Genomic DNA, 14,152 nt, shown 5'->3' on the forward strand with positions numbered 1-14,152 from the left:
ATACAGAAACAAGAGGCTTTAGCTCTGTATCATAAAAGGAAAAATTTTCCTGAAAAATGAAAATAAACCTCTGACTCTAAGTAGCAATACCCCTTCCCACTAAATTTTACCTCTGACATTTCCGTGACCAATACTACCTCACTACTGTGTTTGGTGAAAGATGCCTAAATGGAATAATCCGTTATGGAATGCTGTACCAAATTTAGTTTTCCTATTTAGGGGAATGTCAGTCATCCAAAAAATGTCTGACCTGACAGTAAAAACAAACTCACATTCTCTGTGGTTATAAATACCATAACCTTTCTTCTATACTGGCCTCACTACTGTTCCCCATCTTTCAGGGGGCAGTGACCCTCTTCCACTCAAGTGGCCACAAGAATCACATGGCTGCTGCCTGCTGGACAGCCCTATACGGACTCTGAAGAGCTCAGAGCTCTGCCGTTATGGGCAGACTACAAAAAAATATATTTTGTAGCCATCAAGCATTTTTCCTTTTTTTTTTGTGCTGGCCATCATTTATGGCCTCAAGAGCTACTGAAGTTCAGAACACGTTACCGACTTAAACTTTGTTAGAAAAATTAGGAAGTTTTACTTACATGACCATCATCTACTTTTCAAAACAGAGGGACAGACAGTTGTGCTTAGTCAAGATTATTTCTGAAAAACTTAGCTCACTAGTGGAGGCCTATGTCAATCCTCCTTCATGGCCTCTCTAGAGAATGCTTAGGTTTCTTCTGGCTCACTTTTCTCTCATTTTCAGACCACAAAAAATAAATCTGATTTCCCCTGTACTATGAAATTTTTCTTGTAGTTATTCTAAAATTAGAGAAGGTACAAAGCAATGTATTTTACTGACTAGAAATGAGGAAACTTTTCTAGGAAAAAATGCAACTAAAAGAGAAATAAAATCCATTCAGAATAACATAAATAGGATCTTCTACTTTCCACATAATGTAAAAATAAAGCATTTTTTTTCCTCAAAAAGCTTTTTGTAAAAGCCAATGAACCAGAACTTGTTTCAAAGCTCAAAGCTTTTCTTTTAAACGTCCTTATCTGTAGGTGTATTCAAGCATATCAAATGCTGAAATATATAGTTTCTTCATAATAGAAGTTCATTATTTTCCTAAGTTTCTTCTGTAAATATGTAAGAATTACTTTGTGTCAAATCTGCTACTAAATTAACTAGAACCAAGAATACGCTAATTTTAAAAACTCTTAAAAAATGATTTCCCCAAAGGTCCTATTAAAAAGGCCTTTCCAGGGGCGCCTGGGTGGCTCAGTGGGTTGAAGCCTCTGCCTTCGGCTCGGGTCATGATCTCGGGGTCCTGGGATCGAGCCCCGCGTTGGGCTCTCTGCTCAGCAGGGAGCCTGCTTCCTCCTCCCTCTCTCTCTGCCTGCCTCTCTGCCTACTTGTGACCTCTGTCTGTCAAATAAATAAATAAAATCTTAAAAAAAAAAAAAGGCCTTTCCACATAAATTCAACTTATGATACACAGACTTTCTATATTCTGCAGTTTACAGGTTCTGAAGACATTTTACTATATCTGTAAAAAGTATTACATCCAAGTACTTACATATATATTAAAGTTAGCAACTAAGTGCTGGAAAAAACCTTCAAGAATTAAAAAAAAAAAAAAATTATTCTGGGGCACCTGGGTGGCTCAGTCGGTTAAGCATCTGACTCTTGATTTTGGCTCAGGTCCTAAGTCTCAGGGGTAGTGAGATCGAGCCCCTTGTGGGCCCTGCACTCAGCACGGAGTCTGCTTGAAGATTCTTTCCCTCTGCCCCTCCCCTCACTCACACTTGCTAAGATAAAGAAATCTTTAAAAATATCTATTGTAAATACTGAAAATGTATTTCAGTATGTTTATACCAGACATGTTTTCCAAGATATTGTCATTTCCCTATTCCCATCTGTTAAAATAGTACAGTATTTGTTAAACTAGTACAAGCTCTGATGAAAAACAATGTCATCAAGACAATTCTCAGTTCTCTTGAGGTACTGCTCTAACATTCTTCTAGCTACGGTAACACATAGCAAAATTTTAAAAATTTTATTTTGCTTTAGAAATTAGAACATAAAACAAACAAACAAACAAAAAAACCCAGAAAGAACTCCCATAACTCAACAGAAAAAAAGAAACCCAAGTAACCCAAAGAAGATATACAAAAGCCCTACCAGTGCATGATGAGATGCCTGACATCAATAACCATGAGGAAAATGCAAATTAAAACACAGGGTGAGGGCACCTGGGTGGTTCTGTGGATTAAGCCGCTGCCTTTGGCTCAGGTCATGATCGCGGGGTCCTGGGACTGAGCCCCGCATCGGGCTCTCTGCTCAGCGGGGAGCCTGCTTCCCCCTCTCTGCCTGCCTCTCTGCCTACTTGTGATCTCTCTGTCAAATAAATAAATAAAATCTTTAAAAAAAAAAAAACCACAGGGAGATACTACGTCACTCTTGCTAGAATGGCCATCTTCAAAAGGACAAGCGATAACAAATGCCGGCATGTATGTGGAGAAAGGGAACCCTCATGCACTGTTGGTGGGAATGTAAACTGGCAGAGCCCCTATGGAAAAATGCCTGGAGAAGCCTCAAAAATTAAAAACAGAACTACCATATGATCCAGTAATATCCCCAAAGGAAATGAAAACACTAACTTCGTATCTACACCCCCATGTTCACAGCAGAATTATGTACAATAGCCAAGATACAGAAACAACCTGAGTGTCCACCGACTGATGCATGGATAAACAATTTGTGGTAGATACATACACAATGGAACATGATTTGGCCATAAAAATGAGGAAATCCAACTATTTGCAACAACATGGATGGACCTTGAAGGTGTGATGCTAAGTGAAATAAGTCAGGCAAAGACAAATACTGTGTGATCTCACCTATATGTGGAATCTAAAAACCAAAAACAAAAAACCAAACTCATAGAAAAAAAGAGCCTGGACTTGTGCTTAGCAGGGGTGAGGGTCGGGGGAGGGGGAACTGGAGGAAGGGGGTTAAAAGGAACAAACTTCCACCAATAAGTAAGTACTGGAGGTGTAATACCCAACGTGAGACTACCGCTCACCCTAAATGTACAGGAAACATGTTAGGACAGTTAATCCTAAGACTTATCACAAAAATAAATTGTTTGCCTTTTACTATTGCCTTCTTTCCTTCAGTATCGCTGTGAGGAGACAGGTGCTAGCTGAGCCTACTCTGGTAGTCATTTCACAGCAGATGTACATCAAACCATCATGCTGTGTGCCTTTACCTTACACAGTGATGTATGTCAAGGATTTCTTAATAAAACTGGAAAAAACATTCTTTGGCTTTAGAAATGAAAAGCACTGAAGAGAAAATCCATTTATAGTATAATATAATATTTATCAGAAAAAATCCATTTATAAGTGGATAGGCACAATTCAAACCTGTGTGGCTCAAGGATCAACTGGACTTATTAAATCTAAGAATCTTTTGTTCTTTACTTCTCTGCCATTCCTGAGTTTGGAAAACAATGAATATCATATTGTCTGAACCTATCTGGCTCCTGAGTTGTAGACAGTGAATAAGAGTTCAGACTGGCAAAGTATCCTTCTAAAAAAAAAAACAACACGAATCTGCTGAAATTCAGAGAACAAGGGTATGGACAGTGACAGACAGCTACCTTCAAAATTAGAGAAATTTATTTAATGGCTTCTGAACAGATTAAGAACAAGTTCCCTTCTGGACTTAGTAGTTCATTCTACTTAGCTCCAGTGACAGCTAATAATCCTAAAGATTCTGGCTGGACCAAATGATTCTCTATTTTGGACAGGGCCCATTGAAACCACCTGCCTCATTGCCTCAAATGAAATAAAACATGGGTAAGCGAAATATACAGAAAAAAGGCATACTATAGCAATACATCTTGATAATCCAACCCTTCCTTTATATCCCTCAACATGCTAAACTTCCCCTAAACTTAAAAAATTTTACCTTTTTAAAAAACATATTCTTTAAGTTTACAACTGTAGTTAAATTTTCTATCTTATGCCCTTACTGCAAAGATGCCTGAGAGTCTACTCAAGAAAGAAACAAAATAAAGTTGTTCTAGATTCATACAAAAAATAAATTACCTGGATGACTATCTGGCCACTTGGCAAATCCCCCTACCAGGCGATCTTGAGTTGATAAGATGTAATTTCTATTTTTCTCAAAGTTGGTGTATTGAAAAATTTTCAGAAGCTAAAATGACAGAACAAATATAAATTTACTGACATCAAACTTTCATATTGACCTTTGGCTCAATTTTCAGTTATACATCAATTAAATATGCTTCTCTTTAGCTAAGGCTCTCAAAGCAAGCCTCTGGAGACCTCAGCACTTAGAATCAATCAACCACATTATTATTATTTTTGTCGTATCACAGCTACTCTCCTTTACTTAACCTACTCACTATTTCCTTCTTCTGAACCACGCCCAACCAATCTCATTGCACCACATTTAGCTTGGTTCAAAACACAACTCTGTCAACTGTTCAACTTAATCAATCATTTTAAAAAGGACAATTTTATCTACCCATATTTTAATTCTTATGATAGGCCTTTGAACTATTACTTACAGACCGGTAGTAACCCGAACCAAAAATATTTCAAAAAAGAGCAACGAAAATTATTAACAAGATGATTAGAGATAGTTCTATTTGAGAACAGTTAAAAAAATTGTAGCTTTTTAATCAGGAAAGGTAAAAGGTGAGACAAATACAATTTTAGCATAAAAAAACTATGTAGCTTTAAAATTTAGGATATATATTTATTCTTTCTCTCAAGATCCCATTAAATAGAAAAAAATAAAGGATAAACCAAACTATGAAAAGGGGTGTGGGAAAGGGTGGAACAAGACAAGCAGACAAGAGAGTTCAAAATATTTCTGTTAAGACACAGAGCAGACAAGGGAAGGGGTGGGTTGAAGCCTCTGCCTTTGGCTCAGGTCATGATCCCAGGGTCCTGGGATCGAGACCCGCATCGGGCTCTCTGATCAGCAGGGAGCCTGCTTCCCCCTCTCTCTTTCTCTGCCCACTTGTGATCTCTGCCTGTCAAATAAATAAAATAAAACCTTAAAAAAAAAAAAAGACACAGAGCAGTCAAAAGTATGTTATATAGCAATACATCAAAGAGCCACAGAAGATACGAATGATTAAAGAAGCACTATTTCTTGGGGCGTCTGGGTGGCTCAGTGGGTTAAGCCTCTGCTTTCAGCTCAGGTCATGACTCCAGGGTCCTGGGATGGAGCCCTGCATCAGGCTCTCTGCTCAGCAGGGATCCTGCTTCCCCCTCTTTCTCTCTGCCTGCCTCTCTGCCTACTTGTGATCTCTGTCAAATTAAATAAAATCTTTAAAAAAAAAAAAAAAGCATTATTTCTCAAAAAGAAAAACAAAGCCTAAAAGAATTACGATACAAATAAGAAACAAACTTATTCATTCATTTTAATTTAGTCAATACAATAAAAAGGAAAGAGACCCTTTAGAATCCATCAGCTAGAAACATGTTCCATCAAGTGGCATATGGGTCATTACGTAAGAAGAAACTATAATCTTAAGACTGTACTTGGTTCAGCAATAAACAATATTTACATGATCATAGTAAGTGCTGATTCTTGGTTTTTAAATTTTAGAATCAACTCACAGGCAAAGCATAAAATACGTGAACATTATTACTAAATAAAATATAAATGCTACTTAACTTGACATTATAAAAGTAAAGGTAATATGACAGAATTAGAAGGTGGAAGAGGAAGAGAAAAAGTTCAGAACTACAAACTATATAACCAGTAAAAATCTGCTTGAAAAAAGGGAGGTTAAATCTTCATTCTCCATAGTTGGGAATCAAAGATATGTCTAAAGAGAAGTTAAGAAATCACTGAAAGTTGGGGCCCCCGGCTGGCTCAGTCAGTAGAGCATGTGACTCTTGATCTCAAGGTCATGAGTTCATGCCCCACGATGGGTGCAGAACTTAGTTAAAAAAATAAAATAGAAAATATTTCTAAAAACAACAACAAAAAAATCAGTTAAACTTATGGTGATAGCGAGTTAAGAATTTTTAACATTTGTAAAGATGGCTGCTTTCAGAAAGTTCTCAAAGACTACCAAGGTCATATCGAAAAGACTCAAGAGGGGCACCTGGGTGGCTCAGTGGGCTAAGCCTCTGCCTTGGGATCAGGTCATGATCTCAGGGTCCTGGGATTGAGCCCGATACCAGACTCTCTGCTTGGCGAGGAGCCTCTTCTCCCTCTCTCTCTGCCTGTCTCTCTGCCTACTTATGATCTCTTTCTCTGTCAAATAAATAAATAAAATCTTTTAAAAGAAAAGAAAAAAGACTCAAGAGCCTACTTGAAGGGGCTTTGACTGGCTAAAAATGGGATACTTTGAGCATCAAAATGAACAATACAACGGATTAAAACATATGTTAACCTCAATGGCCACTAAAATGATTCTGTAAAAAAACCTTATAACTTTTTTATACAACAGCAACAAACAATCAAAAAAGAAATTAAGAAAGCAATTCCATTTAAAACAGTGTATAAAAGAATTAAGTATTTAGGAATAAACCTGATCAAGGACATGAGAGACTTGTATGCTGAAAACTACAAAATACTGCTGAAAGAAATTAAACATCTAAATAAATGGGAAGACATCCCATGCTCACTGTAGGAGAACTTACGCTGTTAAAAGTCAATACTACCCAAAGTGATCTTCAGATTCGATGTAATAGCCTTTTTTGTAAAAAATGGAAAAACCAATTCTTAAATTCCTATGAAATGCAAGGGGCCTGAACAGCACAAACAATGATGAAAAAGAACAAAGTTGAAGGACTCACACTTCCTGGCTTTGAAACTTACTATAAAAGCTGCAAGAATTAAAACAGGGCAGTACTGGCATAGGGGCAGACGTATGGGCCAATGGAATAGAATAGAGAGCCCATAAAAAAAATACCCCATGCGTTATGTGTTCAGTTGATTTTCCACAAGGGTGCCAACACCATTTAATAGGTCAAAGAATAGTCTTCTCAACAAATGATCCTGGAAAACCAGGATATCCACATGTAAAACAATGAAGCTGAGCCCTTAATTTATACCATATACAAAAATTAACTGAAAATGAATCAAAGACCTAAACTTAAAAGCTAAAACTATAAAACTGTTGGAAGAAAATAGTGGAGAAACTCCTTTGGCTTTGGCAATGATTTCATAGCTATGACAATCAAAAGCACAGGCAAACAAGAAAAAACAGATAAACTAGACTTGATCACAATTAAAAACTTTTGTATATCAAAGGACATTACCAACAGAGTGAGAGACAACCACAGAATAGGAAAATTTATTTGCATACCATATATCTTGATAAGGGATTAATATCCAGAACACTTGAAGAACAAAAAACATGATAAAAAAATGGGTGAAGGACCTGAACTGACACTTCTCCAAAATACAGAAATGGCCAATAAGCACATCAGAAGATGTTCAGTATCACTAGTCATTAGGGAAATGCAAATCAAAACCACAACGAGATAGCACTAGGATGGCTATTATAAAAACTAAAACCAGACAGAAAAGTTGAGTGTTGTTGAGGGTATAGAGAAACTGGAACCCTGGTACACCCGTAGGACTGTAGAATGGCGCACACCCTCACTGTAGAAAGCACGGTGGTACCTCACAAAGTTCCACAAAGAACTACCGTATCATCCAGCAATTCCACTTCTAGGTAAATATACAGAAGAAATGAAAATATCAGCTCAGTTATTTGTACACCTATGTTCAGAGCCGACTTATTCACAACAGCAAAAACATGGAAATAACCCAAGTGTCCATCAGCAGATGAATGGATAAAAAAATGTGGTATAAACATACAATAGCATATTACTCAGCCATAAAAAGGAATGAAATTTTGATATATGCTACAACATGGATGGACCTTGAAAGCATTATGCAAAGCAAAATAAGCCAGACATAGAAGGACACATATTGTGATTCCACCTATATAACATAGCAAGTACAAGCAAATTCATAAAGGCAGAAAGCAGAACAGAGATGACCAGAGGCCAGAGGGAGAGGAGAACGGTAAGGAGTGGAGAGTTTATATTGAGGATAATGGAAATTTGGGGTATGCATAGTGGTGAGGGTTACATAACATTGTGAATGTAATTAATACCACTGAATTATATATTTACAGTTAAACTGATAAATAATACATTATGTATATTTTGCCATCATAAAATAAAAAGCTGATGGGGGACTTTATAGTGGATAAATCAGGTTTGATAGCTCTGGAGCCCTCTGAACAAAAGGAGATAACCAGAGATTATGTGCCTCTTGATGTGATGCAAAAAGAAATACACATAACCACTGACTAGATACTTAGTTATCAAGGAATTATGGCTGATTTTTCAGATGTGAAAAAGGAGTGACCCAGGCGCCCAAGGGAAAAGCAATTTTAAGACAGAGCAAACCCACTGGCTGGCTCAGTGGGTTAATATAAGCCTCTGCCTTCGGCTCAGGTCATGATCTCAGGGTCCTGGAATAATGGCTCACATCGGGCTCTCTCCTCAGTGGGGAGCCTGTTTCCCCCTCTCTCTCTGCCTGCCTCTCTGCCTACTTGTGATCTCTCTCTGTCAAATAAATAAATAAAATCTTTAAAAAAAACACAACAGAGCAAACTTGAGGGTATTTAGGGGTTAATAAGCTTATGAAATTGGGCATGTCACAAGGTAAAAGATGAAGAGAAGTGTGCAAACGTGTCAATCATTGAGTCATTCAGAAGGGTTAGCCAAACAAATCAATAAAAAATTAAAAACCACAAACTATTTTCGAAGAAATATCCATGGTTTGTTTATCTTTTAAGAATATTAATTTCCTATAAAGCCTTTACTGTTATGTTCAGACAGATCCCTGCTCTAGATTGACTACCGGTCAGTTTTGGTAACAAGATTTTTTACAACCTTATCCTTTCTTATGTACGCTCTGGGCCACTTAAGTTTTGTAAGAATGGCAATTTTCAAGTAGCACAGTGGATACGTGAAATCTATGGAAAAACCATACAGAAATTAGCTTTGCCAGAGCAACAGAAAACAATCAGCAGCCTAAGTTTCATGGTATTAATGAACATTACAAAGACCAAACCTTTTGAAGCACAGTTTGTATTAACAGAGAATAGGTTTCTCAATTTTATTCTTTCTCTTACCTTTAGAGTTGCTCCCACCCAAAAAGAGTAACAGGTGTCTACGGGCTTATTAGGTCTTCCATGATAACCATTCTGTTGCCTCATTATACACCATCTCTTTATCCGGTTCAATTCTTTTTCTGAGAAAACTTCTTCTAGTTTACCCATCAGACACAGTGATGCGATGCCACAAAAAGTCGATCCTCCTGTTAATTGAAACCATACAATACTTCACATGTCAAATCAGATGCCTAGGAAAATAGCATAAATGGCTAGAGAAAAAAAAAACCAGGGTTATGTAATTCCAGAAATCAGTCAAATAAATTTAGAAGACAATTAATTATACCTTTAAAATAACCAGAAGGCACTGAAGTCTTCAGTGTTTAGCCTTCAATATTAACTTGAGGAAAAAGACAAGAATTTAAAATAATTTAAAGCTTTAAGAAATACTTCACTTATGGGAAAAAAAAAAAAAGACTTTGGAGCTTAAGGAACATGTTCAAAATTACATGGTTTAATGGAAGAGTTGACACTGAAACCTAGTACTACTCCCTATCCAGGACTCTGTCGCCCTCCCAGTCTGATTTCATTCCCTTGAAGACCGTACAGTGCTCATGAACTAAGGTTCCATCTGCCTGAGACCAGACTAGTTTTCACAGATGACAGAGACAAGCTAGAAGCTTGTAAGGTAAGACACTACTCAACTTAAAAAACCTAAGGAAAGCAAGGGATGAGGGAGAGATGGTGTTGGGGCAGGGGGAGGAGAAGAGCCTGTCAGGAAGGAGACACTCAAGGAGAAACCATTCCCTGTGGCAGAATGAATAACAGCCTGCAAAGATTCAGATGTCCACGTCCTAATACCTGGAATACGTCAATGTTCCCTCCTAGAGCAGAAGGGACTTTGCAGGAATGTGATTACAGATTTTGAGATGGGAGAGATTTTCCTGGATTATCTGGGTGGGCCCTAAATGCAACCACAAGTGTACTAAAAAGGGGGCAGAAGGGGATTATAGAAAGAGGCAGCGATATGAGTATGAAGGAGAGACTGGAGTGACTTGGCAACACGTCAGGAATGTCGGCAGCCACCAGAAGCTGGCAGAGGCAAAGGAACAGACTCTTCCTTGGAGCCTCCAGAAGGAACCAGTCCTGTGAAGTGCAGTTCAGACTTCTGTCTTCCAGAACTGGAAGAGAGTAGACTTGCGCTGTTTTATATCCTAAGTTCACAGCAAAATGCTACAGTAGCAGCAGGAAACCAATACACTCGCGAAAGTGATTCCTTTCCTCAGGAACTGAAAAGTCTGTATTTGTCCACAAAGGAACAAGAAACAACACTTTTCACTGGCACTATTTGGTCAAGTCCAAACAATATGAAAATACTTAATTCAATTTATCACGACTTCGCGTACTGATAAATTTCTGCTATGGAAATGGATGGTTTATAACAGGCTTCATCCTACAACTTCCCTTTTACTGTGTAAGTCCTCATGCATTCTCTGGCAGAAGACAAATGAGCATTCCCTCTAGGAAACTCAAGGCAGCCAGCCATCACATTGAAAAGGTCAATGTCAGTAAGAACTACTTAATCTTCAGAATTTTCCCAGTGACTTGGGAGATCTACGTCAGCCATATGTTAATAAAAACAGAAAAATAAAACAAATTTATAATAACCTTCTAGAATAATTTCTATTAAACAACTACCAATCTTACTTCCTCTTGAGTGACCTACCAATTTCAATTTCTATTTCATGACAACCTTGCCAGGACTTCAGGTATCATTATATCATTAAATCTCCAACAGATAATATGTACTCACTAACTACCAAAGAGTACGGGTGCCTGGCTAGCTCAGTTGGAAGAGTATGCAACCCTTGATCTCAGGGTTGTGAGTTCAAGCCCCACGCTGGGTGTGGAGATTACTTAAATAAATCAAACGTAAAAAACAACAACAACAACAACAAAAACCTACCAAAAGGTAAAAAGAGGCATTTAATTGTTACTCTCCAAATTACTTGTTAGGATTCTTTAAAGCAAACTGGCACAATTCAAAGTAAAAATACTCTCTACTTTGCCCAAATCACCAGCTTTGCACAATGATAACTTTTGAAGTAAGTATGAGTTCTGAGTAGCTAAGAATACTTATTGCAAAGTCTATGCTTTAAGCTAAAATTCATTTACCAACATTTATCCCTGAGTGGTTCTCATTTTACACAAAATTCTAAAAAACCAACTCTAAAAACCTGGGCTAAGAGTATTAACTTAGGAGAGTGTTAGACACAGATACAAAGAGCAAGAAAATATAGGTAACAACTTAGTAAGTCAATTAAGAAATATAAAGAAGTGGGCACAGGAACTCATACTCTATTTAGCACAAAAAGGGGCTAAATAAGGCTATGTCAATGATTCCTACAAGCTTCAAAAAATTTCAAGAATATTACATAATTACAGGGGCACCCAGGTAGCTCAGTCTGTTGAACGTCTGACTAGGCTTAGGTTAGGATCTCAGGGTCAGGAAGTCAAGCCCACCTTCGGCTTTCTCGCTCAGGGGGGAGTCTGCTTGTTCCTCTCCCTCTGCTCATCCCCCCACTTGCACAAGCTCTCTCTCAAACAAATAAAATCCTTTTCTTCTTAAAACAAAATTCTCTTAAAAATTTTATTAACATTTAACAACGATAAACCAGTCAGCATTTTCCACAGTCTTCATGAAGTTTTTGTCTTAAAGATGAAATTCACTTCAAATGTCTTCATTTAAACCAACCATACATGAATAAACTTTTATAATGAGCTTCTCAAACACATCTTTTTAATTTTGGTCTTTTTTCTTGGCAGTACTATGATAGTATTAAGATTTGTTTTTATTTTAATTCAGGGGTGCTTGGGTGGCTCAGTGGGTTAAAGTCTCTGCCTTTGGCTCAGGTCATGATCCCAGCCAGGGTCCTGGGATCGAGCCCCGCATCGGGCTCTCTGCTCTACAAGGAGCCTGCTTCCTCCCCTCAGCCAGCCTCTCTGCCTACTTGTGATCTGTCAAATAAATAAATAAAATCTTAAAAAAAAAAAGGATTTGTTTTTAATTAAAATCAATTGTTTTCAAGATTAATTGTTACTAGCAAATCTTGATTTTTATTACTCTGCTAAGGCAAGATAGAAACGTGATACTTTAAAATTACTTTCAATTCCCTGTGAACCTATTTTATAGTAAAAAAATTATTTGGTACTAAGTGTTTCTTATGCTCGAATTCTAAAAGTAATCTTTAATTTCAACTGAACTTGGTACCCCAAGATTTAACAAAATTTTTTAACATTTACATAATAAATATAACTTTAATCACTCAGTTCTTCCTCATCTCTGAAATACATGCTTTTCTTTATCCTTGGGTCAAATAAATAAAATCTTAAAAAAAAGAATATCACATCATTACATTAAAGGACAATACAAAACCGCTTCTCCTAAGTTTCTGAATTCATCAAGAGAAGGTTAAGTTGTGTTCATTATGCCTTGGTTGGAGAAGGTATGAAAAGAATCTTCTGTCCTGAAGGCTCTTCCAGCAAGGCACACTAAGGCACATGCCAGCAAGAGAAAGACTGCCCTGCTGAGTCTGTCACCTGAGGTCAGATGCTCCGGTCATATGGATCTTTCCTGTGTGCAGAATACCACAGCCATGGACACCACACACAGACGGAAGGAACCCTCAAGGCTGGTTCTCTCGAACAACCGACCTCACTGCTCCCGGGGCGGTGGGGGGGGCTGGGGGCAGGGTGAAGGAGGTGTTCCTGCCTCTAGTCATGGATGCTAGGACTTACTTACATTTTAACAGTGTTTAACAGGTGTAAGCTAACTTACTGCTCCCATAAGGTTTTAAGGCCCAATTTTAAGCACTGTCTTGTATTTATTTGCATGTACCAAATTATATGAAGGAGTCCATATGTTCTGAAATATATAACTGAAGAAGGTTAACAATCATATAGCTAGAGATGAAGTAGAAAGCTAAAAATAGGTATACAAATAAAATTACACCACTTCATACTTAAACACCCCATGGAAAGGTAAAGTGAGGAAAATTCAAGGAGCCAAATGCTTACATGAAATTAGGGCAAAGAGCTGAGTATTTCTCTTCTGGATTAAGTAGTAGAGACAGTTTTGAGGAATCATGGAATCAAGTTTATTTATCTGAACTATTACTTTTATATCACGAATCCTGAGAGGAGACAATAGCTTTAATCCTAGCAAAGCAAATCCAAACACACGACCACTTTACCGTATAACTGTGCTAATGCTTAAGAGACTCACTAGGCTAAGAAGGAATCCTCACATCTGATGATCACGGCCTAGAAGGGTATTGTGTGCCTGTCTGGTCTGCAGGACAAATGGGCTGTCTCAGCTAAGCAATCGTGGCAGAACAGGCTGCAGCAGAAGGATACAGCCCACCCAGCCTCCCGAGCTTCGGAATGCCGAGTGGGAGAGAGGACAGCCACTTTAAACACTTGCTGGACAGCCAGCCGCATGGTACAGGGCTGGACCTAATGAGACCTACCGGCTCACATTAGCTCACGTTAACAGAGCCGCTAAGGCAAACAGGGAGTGCCATGAAGATGGTATGAACCAAGTATGCTGGAATACAGAAAAGGGAGGCACTGCTCAGGGCCAGGGGATGAGAGATGATGAAATGCTTCAGAGAGAATGGAATCAGCCAAAGGCAGACTGGCAAAATCAGAAGGTGAGAAAAAGGGAAAAGAGGAGAAGCAAGTGGAAGGGGATGATTTCAGGCAAGGGAAGAATGTCAGCCACGTCCCAAGGTGAAAAGGCACGTGAGAACATCTGGGGAACACATGTTCTCTGCAGCCTGGGATGCACAGAAGGGTGGCTCACGTGTGTGACTACGAAGTGAGGCTGGAAGCGGACACGGAGAACTAAACGAGGGATGCAAACGTAGGCAGAAAGGCCCTGCTGAGCATGCACAGGGCTT

The 14,152-nt window shown here is 38.3% G+C and overlaps 1 protein-coding gene across 2 annotated transcripts in view; it reads right to left on the reverse strand.

The window, feature by feature from the left end:
• The window catches only part of PGGT1B (protein geranylgeranyltransferase type I subunit beta), a 50,564-nt gene that overhangs the window by 1,899 nt on the left and 34,513 nt on the right, over positions 1–14,152 (reverse strand). For both annotated transcript variants that reach the window (XM_080805114.1, XM_080805115.1), the window contains exons 7-8: positions 9,213–9,397; positions 4,114–4,222 (exon numbers count right to left, since the gene is read on the reverse strand). In XM_080805114.1, the coding sequence (XP_080661240.1) occupies positions 4,114–4,222; positions 9,213–9,397 (294 nt within the window). The remainder of the gene's footprint in view (positions 1–4,113; positions 4,223–9,212; positions 9,398–14,152) is intronic.

This window comes from Martes martes (assembly GCF_963455335.1).
Source record: "Martes martes genome assembly, chromosome: 5".
NCBI lineage: Eukaryota > Metazoa > Chordata > Mammalia > Carnivora > Mustelidae > Martes > Martes martes.